The sequence below is a fragment of the Macaca nemestrina genome, chromosome 7, assembly GCF_043159975.1.
Source record: "Macaca nemestrina isolate mMacNem1 chromosome 7, mMacNem.hap1, whole genome shotgun sequence".
Taxonomy (NCBI): Eukaryota; Metazoa; Chordata; class Mammalia; order Primates; family Cercopithecidae; genus Macaca; species Macaca nemestrina.
The window spans coordinates 16,687,205-16,700,622 of record NC_092131.1 but is presented as its reverse complement, the minus strand read 5'-3'; the positions used below and the strand labels follow the sequence as shown (position 1 = coordinate 16,700,622).

At 47.9% G+C, this 13,418-nt stretch overlaps 1 protein-coding gene across 9 annotated transcripts in view; it reads left to right on the top strand.

The window, feature by feature from the left end:
- DGLUCY (D-glutamate cyclase) overlaps window positions 1-13,418 on the top strand; it is a 164,747-nt gene that overhangs the window by 93,330 nt on the left and 57,999 nt on the right. For all 9 annotated transcript variants that reach the window (XM_071099722.1, XM_011717242.3, XM_011717246.3 and 6 more), the window contains one exon: window positions 8,991-9,122. In XM_071099722.1, the coding sequence (XP_070955823.1) occupies window positions 8,991-9,122 (132 nt within the window). The remainder of the gene's footprint in view (window positions 1-8,990; window positions 9,123-13,418) is intronic.

Here is a 13,418-nt window from a genome sequence, read left to right as displayed (position 1 = left end):
TTGTCTCTGCTATTATAATACCATTTTTTAAATAAAACGTTTATACAGTTAGGATGCCTTCTTCCTTGCAGCAACACTTATTTTGCAAATTTGCAGTTGTATTTAGGCTACCACCAGCAACTCTCTTGGCAAACATTGAGCAACTCCTACCACAAAAATTAATGAGTAGAGAGACAAGGTCTGTACACCTACTCATTTTGTTCTTCCATTATCAAGTTGTGGGACTCTGGGGAAGTGATCCAGGGGACATCTACAGAAACCAAAAATGGAGTTTTGTAACACTGTGAGTTGTTTGTTCTTGTGAATAATAGGATCTTCTTGACTAGACTGAAGGCTTCAAGGAAGCTGTGTCTTCTCTTTTTTGTGTGCACCCTTCGAGGTTCTAAACATGATGCTACATGAATATAAGGTGTTCCCTGTGCTTGTGGGCTGGCAGAGCTGTGAGGGCTTCATTGGGATGAACTGGGAGAAGGAGCCTGGGTTATAACATTCCGTGGATACTTCTTGGGTTTTATCTTCCTTGACCTCCGTGGACCGTAAATTCCTCCTTGAAATACTTGCTTCTGAATCACAAGCAAGTGTGATTTCCTACCTCCCTGGCCGCCTTTTCTTAGCTGCCTTTGTGTGAGCCACATGCTCTGCCCATCCCTCCTGACAGTGAGCTTTATTTATTTATTTTTTTATTTGTTTGTCTATTTAAGATACAGTCTGTCTCTGTCACCCAGGCTGGAGTGCAGTGGCGAAATCTCAGCTCACTGCAACCTCTGCCTCCCTGGTTCAAGCGAGTCTCGTGCCTCCGCCTCCCCAGTAACTGGGATTACAGACGTGCGCCACCACACCCAGCTAATTTTTGCATTTTCGGTAGAGACAGGGTTTCACAATGTTGGCCAGGCTGGTCTCAAACTCCTGTCCTCAAGTGATCCGCCCGCCTCGGCCTCTTAAAGTGCTAGGATTACAGACGTGAGCCACCGCGCCCAGCTGACAGTGAACATTTATTGGGCACATTCCATGTGCCAGGCACTGTTGATGCTGCATGTCCAGCAGTGGGTACAACAGATGGAAAGCCTTGTCTTCACCGAACTGAAAGGAAACGAGGAAAACCCCCTCCCTTGGGTGTGAGCCTGCTTCCTTGTTTCTGCATCACACGGACAACCTCAGCTGCTCCCCAGGGTGTGCTGAGCACTTGCCTGCTCATGCAGGACTTGCCCGGCCCTTGAAGGATGAAGGCAGCCTCTTCCCTGCAAGGTTCTTTCCTATGCAAACCCAAAAGTATCTGAGACAGAGCTCAATCAACTTAGAAAGTTTATTTTGCCAAAGTTAAGGACACAGCCTTAACATACAGCCTTAACACATAGCCTCAGGAGGTCCTGAGGACATGTACCCAAGGTGGTTGGGGTACAGGTTTTTATTTTTGTTTGTTTGTTTGTTTTTTGAGACAGGGTCTCACTCTGTCACCCAGGCTGAAGTGCAGTGGTGCGATCTCAACTCACTGCAGCCTCTGCCTCCCGGGTTCTCCTGCCTCAGCCTCCCAAGTAGCTGAAATTACAGGTGTGCACCACCATGCCCAGCTAATTTTTGTAAATTTAGTACAGACGGGATTTTGCCATATTGGCCGGGCTTGTCTTGAGCTCCTGACCTCAAGTGATCTGCCCAACTTGGCCTCCCAAAGTGCTGGGATTACAGGTGTGAACCACCATGCCTGGCCACCGCTTGGTTTTATACATTTTAGGGAGACATGAGAAATCAGTCTCTGTGTGAGACTGATCAGCCTTTCACTGAATACACAATTTCCATGTGAGAAGGGGGTAGAGGAATAGTCACTTATGCCTTAGTCTGGCTCAGTGAATCTACATTTTTACGTAAACAGTAGGGCAAAGGAAGCAATTAGATACGCATTTGTCTCAGGTGAGCCTCAGAGGGATGACTGGGTTCTGTCTATCCTTTGTCAGGCACCCATGAAAATAAGTTGTCAATTTACATTGCCAGGGTGAAATTCAATAGAACTGTTTTAGGGTAAAGATGTTGAAGCCCACAAGGGAATTCATCTTTTAGCAATCTTATTTGGGAATAAAATGGGAGGCAGGCTTGCGCAGTTCCCAGCTTGACTTTTCCCTTTGGCTTAGTGATTTTGGGGTCTATTTTTGTGATTTATTTTCCTTTCACACCTGCGAGGGAGACTTTCTGATGCTCCTGTCTCTGCCCTGCACTCCCCTCTCATCTGCCAACTTCGTACTTTGGCTGCCCTGCCGTCCGTCCCCCACCTGCAGCCCTACTGATCTTCCTAAAAGGCAAGTTTCACAAATCACTCACTGCTCAGTACCTTCTGTGATTTCCTGAGGCTCCGGGATAAATCCAAATTCCTTCACATGACAGGAGGGTCCCCACGAGCCGGCCTCTGCTTTCCCTCCCAGCCCCAGCTCCCGCCACCTCCTGCCTCGTGTCAGGCTCTGCAGCACGGACAGCTGGTCCCCGCTAATACCTCCCTGCCTTGCTCCTGCTGGCCCCTGGGTCTAGAGGACCTTCTCCTTCCCCAGCCTGCTTCTAGTCTGACCCCTACTCTCCTTTTAGACTCAGCCCCTTCTCCTCCTCCACCCTGAGTCCACGGGCCCGGGAGCACTAAGCACATGGTGTTATAGTTAACTATTTACTTTTCCATCTTTTCCTGGAAGACAGACATGATGGTAATTATGCGTTTAATGTCTGTCTCCTGGGATGGTAAACCCCTGCGAGCGTGGGCTGTGACTGTCTTATTCACCACTGTTTCTGGCATGGGGCACGGAGTAATAAACATGGCTAATGCTTCCACAGCGCTAACTGTGAACCGGCCACAAGTATCCTGAGAGCCTTACATGCATTTACAACTTTAACCCTTACCACCACTCAGTGAGGTACTGTGATATTATGAGATATGTATTTGGTCTTCCTCTGGTTTCCTGGCATACAACTTCTAAAATCCTTGGAATCTCCAAAGAGATAAACATGTTTTTATAGGCTAGAGAGTTGACCGATGGCCAGGCATGGTGGCTTTGGCCTTGCACAGCGGCTCACTCCTGTAATCCCAGCACTTTGACAGGCCAAGGCTTACGGATCATTTGAAGCCAGGAGTTTAAGACCAGCCCCGTCTCTACAAAAAAAAAAAAAAAAAAAAGGGCCGGGCGCGGTGGCTCAAGCCTGTAATCGCAGCACTTTGGGAGGCCGAGACAGGTGGATCACGAGGTCAGGAGATCGAGACCATCCTGGCTAACACGGTGAAACCCCGTCTCTACTAAAAAATACCAAAAAAAAAAACTAGCCCGGCGAGGTGGCGGGCATCTGTAGTCCCAGCTACTCGGGAGGCTGAGGCAGGAGAATGGCGTAAATCTGGGAGGCGGAGCTTGCAGTGAGCTGAGATCCGGCCACTGCACTCCAGCCTGGGCGACAGAGCGAGACTCCGTCTCAAAAATAAAAAAAGATTAAAAAATTAGATGGGCGTGGTGGTGCTCACCTGTAGTCCCAGCTACTCGGGGGACTGAGGTGGGAGGATTGCTGAGCCCAGGAGGTTGAGGCTGCAGTGAATTGTGATTCCATCACTGCACTCTAGCCTGGGCAACAGGGCAAGACCCTGCTTCCAAAAAAAAAAAAAGTACAGAAAAGATAAAGAGCAGAAAGCCTCTCTTTCATCAAGGCCACCCCAAGGCACAACTCCAGAGGGCACCATTCACATAAAATATAGTGCGACAGCCACTCCCGCTCAGGCCCCAGCCTCCCACTTTCCCCTCTGAGGGCACCAGTGATACCAAGCTCTTCTCCATCCTTCCACAGATGTCTACGTGGATGTGAACAGAACATGGCATGTTGGTTAATAGAGAATTCTCCACCTTGCCTTGTTAATTTTGCATCATTGGGAGATTGTTTCAGATAAGGTGTGTAGAGTAGCCTCATTCTTTTTTTTTTTTTTTTGAGACGGAGTCTCACTCTGTTGCCCAGGTGCAGTGGCATGATCTCGGCTCACTGCAACCTCCACCTCCCAGGTTCAAGCAATTCTCCTGCCCCAACCTCCCGAGTAGCTGGGATTACAGGCATGCACCACCATGTCTGGCTAATTTTGTATTTTTAGTAGAGACAGGGTTTCTCCATGTTGGTCAGGCTGGTCTCAAATTCCTGACCTCAGATGATCCACCTGCCTTGGCCTCCCAAAGTGCTGGGATTCCAGGTGTGAGCCACTGGGCCTCGCCCTTCCTTCCTTCCTTCCTTCCTTCCTTCCTTCCTTCCTTCCTTCCTTCCTTCCTTCCTTCCTTCCTCCCTCCCTCCCTCCCTCCCTCCCTCCCTTCCTTCCTTACCTTCTTCTTCTTTATTTTTTTCAATAGGGTCTTGCTCTGTCACCCAGGCTGGAGTGCAGTGGTATGATCATGGCCCACTGAAGCCCTGACCTCTGGCTTAGGTGAGCTCTGGGCTTAGGCGATCCTCTCCTCAGCCTCCCAAGTAGCTGGGACTATAGGCATGCGCCACCACGCCTGGCTAATTTTTGTATTTTTTGTAGAGACAGGGTTTTGCCATGTTGCCTAGGCTGGTCTCGAACTGCTGGGGTCTGGCAATACTCCCACCTTGGCCTCCCAAAGTGCTAGGATTACAGCCATGAGCCACTGTGCCCAGCCTGTTTTTTTTTTTTTTTTTTTTTTTTTTTTTTTGAGACGGAGTCTCGCTCTGTGGCCCAGGCTGGAGTGCAGTGGCCGGATCTCAGCTCACTGCAAGCTCCGCCTCCCGGGTTTATGCCATTCTCCTGCCTCAGCCTCCCGAGTAGCTGGGACCACAGGCGCCCGCCACCTCACCCGGCTAGTTTTTTGTATTTTTTAGTAGAGATGGGGTTTCACCGTGTTAGCCAGGATGGTCTCGATCTCCTGACCTCGTGATCCGCCCGTCTTGGCCTCCCAAAGTGCTGGGATTACAGGCTTGAGCTACCGCGCCCGGCCTCTAAATCATTTCTATTACAAACGGTGCTGCTATGTACTCAGTCATTTCATCACTGTTTGAGCACATCTGTAGGATACAGTCCTAGGATTGGATTGCTTGGGTAAATAGAGACATTACTTTCTAAAGGTGGAATTTCAGAAATCTGTGACAAGCGTGCATAAGATATTTTTACACTGAAGTTTGGGGCGTGTCAGATCTAGCTAGAAGTTGACTGTCTGTGGGGCTCCTCTCTGATATATTTGATGTTAGGGAATGATGTTTCTGGGTTTGATAGTTTGTTCTCTAAAGAGAAAAGAGAGCTCACAGCAGAAAGGTAGCTTTTTGGATTCTAGCCAGGGCTCACTAATTGGATCCCATCTCACTTCACTTCTAGAGGAAGACCACTCAGGAAAACAAGATACCTAGTCCATGCAGCAGTGGGTTCCCCAGTGCCCTGATAGAAAGTTTGAGAAGTTTAGGATTCAGTCCCTAAAAACATATGGACTGAAGAGGCTCTGGCCCTAAAATCACCTTGTTGGGGATAGTGGGAAGGTCCCTGCTATTTTAAAAATATACTGAGGATGTGATTCCTAACACCACAAGATGGGTGGGTGGGTGAATGGATGGATGGCTGGGTGAATGGATGGATGGCCGGGTGAATGGATAGATGGATGAATGAATGGGTAGATGGATGGATGGATGAATGCATGGGTGGATGGATGAATGCATGGATGGATGGATGGATGGATGGATGACTGGATGGGTGGATAGATGGATGGATGGATGAATGAATAGGTGGATGGATGGATACATACATAGATTCATACATATAGAAAGGCAAATAGTGATCAAACAAATATGAACTTAGACCTGCTTTACCTAATAAGGTAACTTCTTTGAGCTCCTTGAACCTCAGTCTCTGACTGTAATAGGATTAACAATGCCTTTTTTGTGTGTGGGACTATAGTGACAAACCAACAGATGATGTACGTAAAGGCCCTAGCGTGGTCCTGGCACACAGTGGGTACCCATATATGGTGGTAGTTGCTATCATTTACTATGAGTGGGCATTCTCTGATTGGTGTACATTGAAAGCATTTTTTTTTTTTTTTTTTTTACTTTGCAGGAGCCAGGTTACACCCTGTTTGACCCTGCCTTCATAGGGATGACTCTGTAAAGTAGGGGCTCTCAGCCTTCTTTCCCTCCCAGCATGCACAGTGGGTGACACTGGGGTGCCTGACACACTCCCAGCATGCATTTCACAGGGCAGGATTTCTGGCAACACTCATTTCTCTCCAGGCCAGGAAAGCAACCTAGAATCAACTTACATTTACATTAAAACAATACATAAATAAAGGAAAGAGAAGGCAATAACCCTCAGACTTTGGTCTCCTGGCTAAAATGTATTTGTAAAACAGCACACAGCTTGCACCTGCTGTCCTCTAGCGTAATAATGAGGGTGGGTGGAGGTACCCGTGGGATGGCCTATTCCAGTGGGTTTGGGTAAATGAAGACAGTTGTCAGAGGGGTGGCTGCTATTCCCCACATGGTTATGGAATGCTCCTCTCTTGGGCCTTTGCTGTGTGCCAGGCAGAGGTGCTAGGTCCTCTCTGCAGTGTGCAGTGACCCTGGGGAACCACAGACATTCAGGACCCTGGCTGGTAGCTCAGTTGCTTGACTAAGGGGGTCAGGCTTGCCAGGCCCAGGCGTTAGGCAAACCCAGGCCTGACCTGCCAAAGCAGCTGCTTTAAGCCTCAGAATCTTCCACTGGGCAATGGAATCCTACCTCACCTGACTCCTCCCAGCACCCCCTCCCCTCAGTCCATGGGGACTAAGTGTTCTCTCCCCTGTGTCCCCACAGCACTTTGTTCCCACAGCTATTAAAGTACTCATTGTTGGCTCTAAATACATCTCTCCTCCTTCCAAAGCAATATTCTTTTTGTTTTGTTTGCTAGAGATTTTATGCAATCTCAAATTCTTTGTTAAAATGGCCCTGGGGTTTACATTATTTTCTATCTAGGAGATTAGAGTTGAAAACATAAATTGGTGGTTTGGAATTCCACTGAGTTCTTCTCTTTAGATAGAAAGAATTGTGGAAAGTCCGGCTTGTCCAGAACCCTCACTATGGGCACTGTCCTTGAATCCTGCTCTCATTCATTCTGCAGTCAGCCAGTCATTCAACGAACACTTACTGAACTCCCACCTTTGTGCCACTATGCTAGGCGCTGGGTATATTTGGATGGAAAGGACCTTGGCTATGCTTTAGAGACCAACACAATGTGGTTATCTAGCTTTAGACTTTGCTGACATACTAAAATCTATCTTTTTTTTTTTTTTTTTGAGACAGGTCTCACTCTGTCGCCCAGGCTGGAGTGCAGTGGCATGATCTTGACTCACTGCAGCCTGACCTCCTGGGATCAAGTGGTCCTTCCACCTCAACCTCCCAAGTAGCTAGGACTACAGGCACGCAATACCATGCCTGGCTTTTTTTTTTTTTTTTTTTTTTTGGTAGATGTGGGTTTTTGCCATGTTGCCCAGGCATGTCTTGAACTCCTGGCCTCAAGCAATCCTCCTGCCTCAGCCTCTCAAAGTGCTGGGATTACAGGCATGAGCCAACACACCTGTCCGAAACCTCTTTTTTTACAGCATAAGAAGTCAATTTCGGCCAGGTGTGGTAGCTCACGCCTGTAATCCCAGCACTTTGGGAGGCCAAGGTGGGCTGATCACTTGACCAAGAGTTTGAGACCAGCCTGGTCAATATGGTGAAACCTCGCCTCTACTAAAAATACAAAAACATAAGCCAGGTATGGGGGGCACATACCTGTAATCCCAGCTATTCAGGTGGCTGAAGCATGAGAATCTCTTGAAGCCAGGAGGTGGAAGTTGCACTGAGCTGAGATCGCGCCACTGCACTCCAACCTGGGAAACAGAGTGGCGAGACTCTGCCTCAAGTAAAACAAACAAAAAAGAGGTCAACTTGTAGGATTCCTTTCTGAACACAATTTCCTAGAGATTTGAGACCACCTCTATTTTTTAAAAATAATATTTTTTAAAAATCATATTTTTAAACTTTAAATTGTGATTTAAAAAACACATTCTACTTTTAAAAATCTACAACATCTATTTACTCACCAAAGATTGTATAAGGCACTCTGCCGAGAGAGGGGTTGGGGAAGCATAAAGAAGAAAATACAAAGTCCCAGCCGGGCATAGTGGCTCACGCCTATAATCCCAGCACTTTGGGAGGCCGAGGCGGGTGGATCACGAGTATAGGAGATCGAGACCATCCTGGCTAACACGGTGAAACCCCGTCTTTACTAAATATACAAAAAATTAGCTGGGCATAGTGGAGGGCACCTGTAGTCCCAGCTACTCGGGAGGCTGAGGCAGGAGAATGGCGTGAACCCGGGAGGCGGAACTTGCAGTGAGCCAAGATTGCGCCACTGCACTCCAGCCTGGGCGACAGAACGAGACTCTGTCTCAAAAAAAAAAAGAAAACACAAAGTCCCTATACCTTCTAGAAACCTAAATCTAAATAACAGAAGCCACATGTCGACAAAACTCAGCCTCTTCTTTCACTTGCGACTGCAGTGGTACTCATTCGTCTGTTCATTCAATCGTGTGTATTTGGGGCACGTGCTATGTGCATAGGCTGTGATAGGTGCTCTGGAGCCTGTGGAAGAAGTCTCACATGTGTCCCTGCCTTCGAGGCCCTAGGGAGAGAAGGGAGTTCAGAGTCAAGTAGAATAATAGGCCACGGTGACTCCTGGCCAAGGAGCCCAGCACCAGCCTTTTGGAGAAGACTTTGCAGCTTCGGAGGAATGGAAAGCCCTTAGGGGAAGGAAGGGGGACATTCAGGTTTGCGTTAGGAATTTCTCATCAGAAACTGAGATGTGACAAGGGGGAGAATGGGTTCCAAACAATGCCCACCGCAAGGCAGGCCCAGGAACAGAGCCAAGAAAGGGTGGGATATGATGTGGAATGTGATGCTATGTGAGGCTGAATCTGCTGCCTTCAGGGGCCACCCTTTCTAATGTGTTCCCTTTTCTCCCCTCACTCAGATTCTCTGCTACTTATTCAAGGTGACACAATGCCCTTCACACTCCACCTGAGGTCCCGCCTTCCCACTGCCCTAAGGAGTTTGATTCTACAAAAGAAACCAAACATCAGAAATACATCCAGCATGGCTGGGGGTAAGTGGTGCCAGATAGTTTAAAAAAAAAAAAAAAAAAAAAAAAGAAAGTTCCTGGGAAATACCAGCTGTGTAGGGCCCACACACTCCTGAGACTTCTAGATTCTGCATAGGAAACAGAAAGTAAGAGCAGAATATTAGCTTCAGTCACTACTTAACTTCCCAGAAGAAACTGGAACCTTGGATTAGACTCAAGGTGTGGAAACCCATCAGATGGGTCTAATGACACCCAGTTCGGCTTGGTCACCTCAGCCCCATATGGGGAACCACCAGTGGGCTCAGGTGATGAAAAGGGTTGTCCCTTCCCAGAAAAGTGCCCCCAGGTTACACTGTAGTTTAATCGGATTTTGATTCAGACCAATTCTTCCTACCCTTGACTGGTCTTATTCTCTGGGTGGCACCCATCTCCCTACTGTATTCCGGGAGTGAAACCAAAGGCTCTAAAAGGTCCTGCAAGAGAAAACAGATACCAAATTTGTCACTGACCTAAGTCCAAGCAAAATTTCACATTAAAAAAGACTTTTCTGGTTATGGTATAAGTGCCCAAGGAAAAACCATCAGCACTGTCTAAAGTACTAGAGCAAGACGATTTTCCTTTAGTTTATTAACATGCCTGGCCTCTGTTGCTATATATGGGCTAACAGAGTTAACTGCTGAATAACAAAGCACTCTTAAACTTAGTGGCTTAAAACCATAATTCTCACAATGCTGCAATCAAGGCTGGTCTTAGCAGGGCACCTCTTCTGCTCCATGTGGTGTCTATTGGGGATAGACCATCCAAGATGGCTTCTTCCTGACATGTCTGGCATCCAGTGGGATGGCTGGAACATCTGAGACTGGCTGAACATTTCCTGTCCATGAAACCTCTTCAATAGTGATAGCCAAACTTCTTTACATGGGAGCTCAGGACGCCATGAGACAGATTCCAAGAGAATAAGTCCTAATGCCCAAACTCGTACCAAGCCTCTGCTTGCATCACACTTACTAATGTCCCATTGGCCAAAGCAAGTCACACGGCCAAGGCCAGAGTCAATGGGGAAGGGGCTACAATGGGGTGTGAATACTGGGGAGCAGAGTTTATATAAATTGGTGCAAAAGTAATTGCAGTTTTTGCCATTACTTTTATTTTTTAAAAAATGGCAAAAATCGCAATTACTTTTGCACTACCTAATATATACATAGAGCGCCACCAAGGTATTAGTCTACAACAACCCATTATATATGAGCAGCGAACACCAGCTTAACCCCAGGTTGACAACTGCTTGCTAAGACTCTGGGGAGGCAACAGAGCGGATCAGCCAGGGCCTTGGAGCCTGGAGGGAGAAAGTCTGAGTGTGAGTCCCAGCTTCACTCCTTACTAGCAAACTGCGACCTTTCTAAGCCTCACCTACACAATGAAAGTAGCAGCAGAACCTTCCCAGTGGGACTGTCGGGAGGGGCACCTGAGCTGTTCCTGCTGCTGTGAAATGCTCCTCAAGTAGAGAAGCTCATTTTACCAAACAGCTGGAAAACTCCAGCTTGGAGCTGTCTTCTGGGGGCTTTCATTCAGATTAGACATGTTAAAGGGTGTTTTTTCCTCTCTCTTGTCATTAAGTTAAAAAAAAATGATTTTGAGGTAAAAGGACTCAGAGAAATTACTCAGTTTATCTACAAAGAAAAGTGTCACTGCCTTCCATGGAGCCCAAGGCACCTGGGGGATGCACAAATCACCAGACCATAAAGTATCCTCCAAAAAGGTGAGGCCTCCAGAGTCCACCATCCTCTCCAGAAAGAGACCATGCAGGCTTCTATTCTGTGTCTGTTACTAATGGGGACAACTTGGGGACTTTTCTGTTCATCTCCAGCCATGGAGATGAACAAAACCAAAACATAGTACCCTGCAAAGTTCATTTAATTAAAAAGGAAACAAAGGGCCAGACGCGATGGCTCACGCCTGTAATCCCACACTTTGGGACGCCAAAGCGGGTGGATCACCTGAGGTCAGGAGTTCAAGACCAGCCTGGCCAATGTGGAGAAATCCCATCTCTATTAAAAATACAAAAATTAGCTGAGCATGGTGGCATGCGCCTGTAGTCCCAGTTACTTGGGAAGCTGAGGCAGGAGAAGCACTTGAACCCAGGAGGCAGAGGCTGCAGTGAGCCGAGGTCACACCATTGCATTCCAGCCTGGGAAACAAGAGCGAAACTCTGTCTCAAGAAAAAAAAAAAAAAGGAAACAAAGAAGCTTTGTGCACATACCATCCTGATTTATTGTATTAAAAATACAATTTGTGCTGGCTGTAGTAGCTCACACCTGTAATCCCAGCACTTTGGGAGGCCGAAGCGGGTGGGCTGCCTAAGGTCAGGAGTTTAAGATCAGTCTGCCCAACATGGCAAAACCCCATCTCTACTAAAAATACAAAAACATTAGCCGGGCATGGTGGCATGCGCCTGTAATCCCAGCTACTCAGGAAGCTAAGGCAGGGGAATCGCTTGAAAACTGGAGGTGGAGGTTGCAGTAAGCCCAGATCCCATCACTGTCCTCTAGCCTGGGCAACAGAGGGAGACTCCATCTCAAAAAAAAAAAAAAAAAATCCAGTTTGTTCTCACAAGGGGCTTTGGTGGTAAGAAGCGGGTGAGTAGGGAGTGGGAGGCCTCTAAGCCAGCTGAATCCCCTCCCACCTCGCTCCAGATCATTTTCAGAGCCCTGCTGGGCTTGCTTGAGACCGGCATCAGGTTCCTTGGGCTTTCGGCAGCTGGGGGTGTCTCCTCATTTGGAAAGTCTGCTTGTAGCATTGGCAGGCACTGTGGCGACTGTGATAATGAGCTCTGGGCACCGCAATTCGAGTAGGAGCCGGTCCTGGATATTCCCAACAGATGGTTGCATCTGTTTCACTCCCCAGTCCCCATGGAGGACAGCGCTGCCCTCCTAGGGAAACCCAGTGCCTGAAGCCCAGCAGGGGCCACTCCGTGATGAAGTGAGGCGAGCTCCACGGGCACCCGTCCCAGGTTTAAATGCCGGCTGTGCCGTGCAGTAGCTGTGTGACCCTGGGAAAGTCACTTCATCTCTCTGAGCCTTGTTCCCCTCATCTATAAAATATAATTACATGTGCAGATGACTTGGCATGGGGAGTCCGGCACATAAAAAGCACTCAGTAAATATTCGCCAACAAGATTATTGCAGGAGAGAAAGGGACGTGGGTTGATACAGCAAATCTGACAGGGCAATTGTCCTCAAGGGTACTTCTCCAGTAGAACATAATTATTATTATTATTTTTGGAGATGGATTCTCACTCTGTCACCCAGGCTGGAGTGCAGTGGCGTAATCTCAGCTCACTGCAGCCTCCATCTCCCAGGTGCAAGCAATTCTCCTATCTCAGCCTCCCAAGTAGTTGGGATTACAGGCATGCACCACCATACCTGGCTAATTTTTGTATTTTTAGTAGAGATGGGGTTTCACCATGTTGGCCAGGCTGGTCTCGAACTTCTGACCTCAGGTGATCCGCCAACCTCGGCCTCCCAAAGTGCTGGGATTACAGGTGTGAGCCACCACACCCAGCCCGATAGAACATAATTATGTTTTTCTTCAGGATGGTCTTAATTTTAGAATATTGTGAAAAGCACAGAGAAGCAAATGACCAACATGCACAGCTCTGTCACCTGAGGCATTAACTTGTAATGTCCTTCCTTCTAGTTCTAGTAGATGTTCTTTGGTGTCTGCGCATTCAAGGGTTAGGTATTTATTGTAGTCTTCGCTATCTGGGCTTATTTATAGCCCTCTGTTTTGGGAAGGCTTTCCAGTTATTTGAAAGGATTTGGGTGTTGTGATCTAAGCTGTTTCTGCTTTAGGGGGCACCTGAAGCCCAGTAACGCTGTCATTCTTGCAGCCTCAGTACAGGTATGGCTTTGATGGTCTTGGACAAGATCTAGGAGGATTCTCTGGTTTACCAGGCAGAGACTCTTGTTCTCTTCCCTTACTTTCTCCCAGAGTCTCTCTCTCTCTGTTTTGAGCCACCTAAAGCTGGGGGTGGAGTGACACAAGCACCCCTGTAGCCACCACCACTGTGAGTGTGCTGGGCCAGACCTGAAGCCAGCACAGCACTGGGTCTTACCCAAGCCCTGCTGTAACCACTCCCTGGCAACTGCCTGTGTTCGCTCAAGGCCGTAGGGCTCTGCAATTAGCAGGTAGCAAAACCAGCCAGGCCTGTGTCCCTCCCTGCAGGGCGCTGAGTTCCCCCAGGCCCTGGGTGAGTCCAGAAGAGCCGTCTGGGCATCAGGGACTACAGCCAAAAACCTTAGATGTCTACCCAGTGTTCTA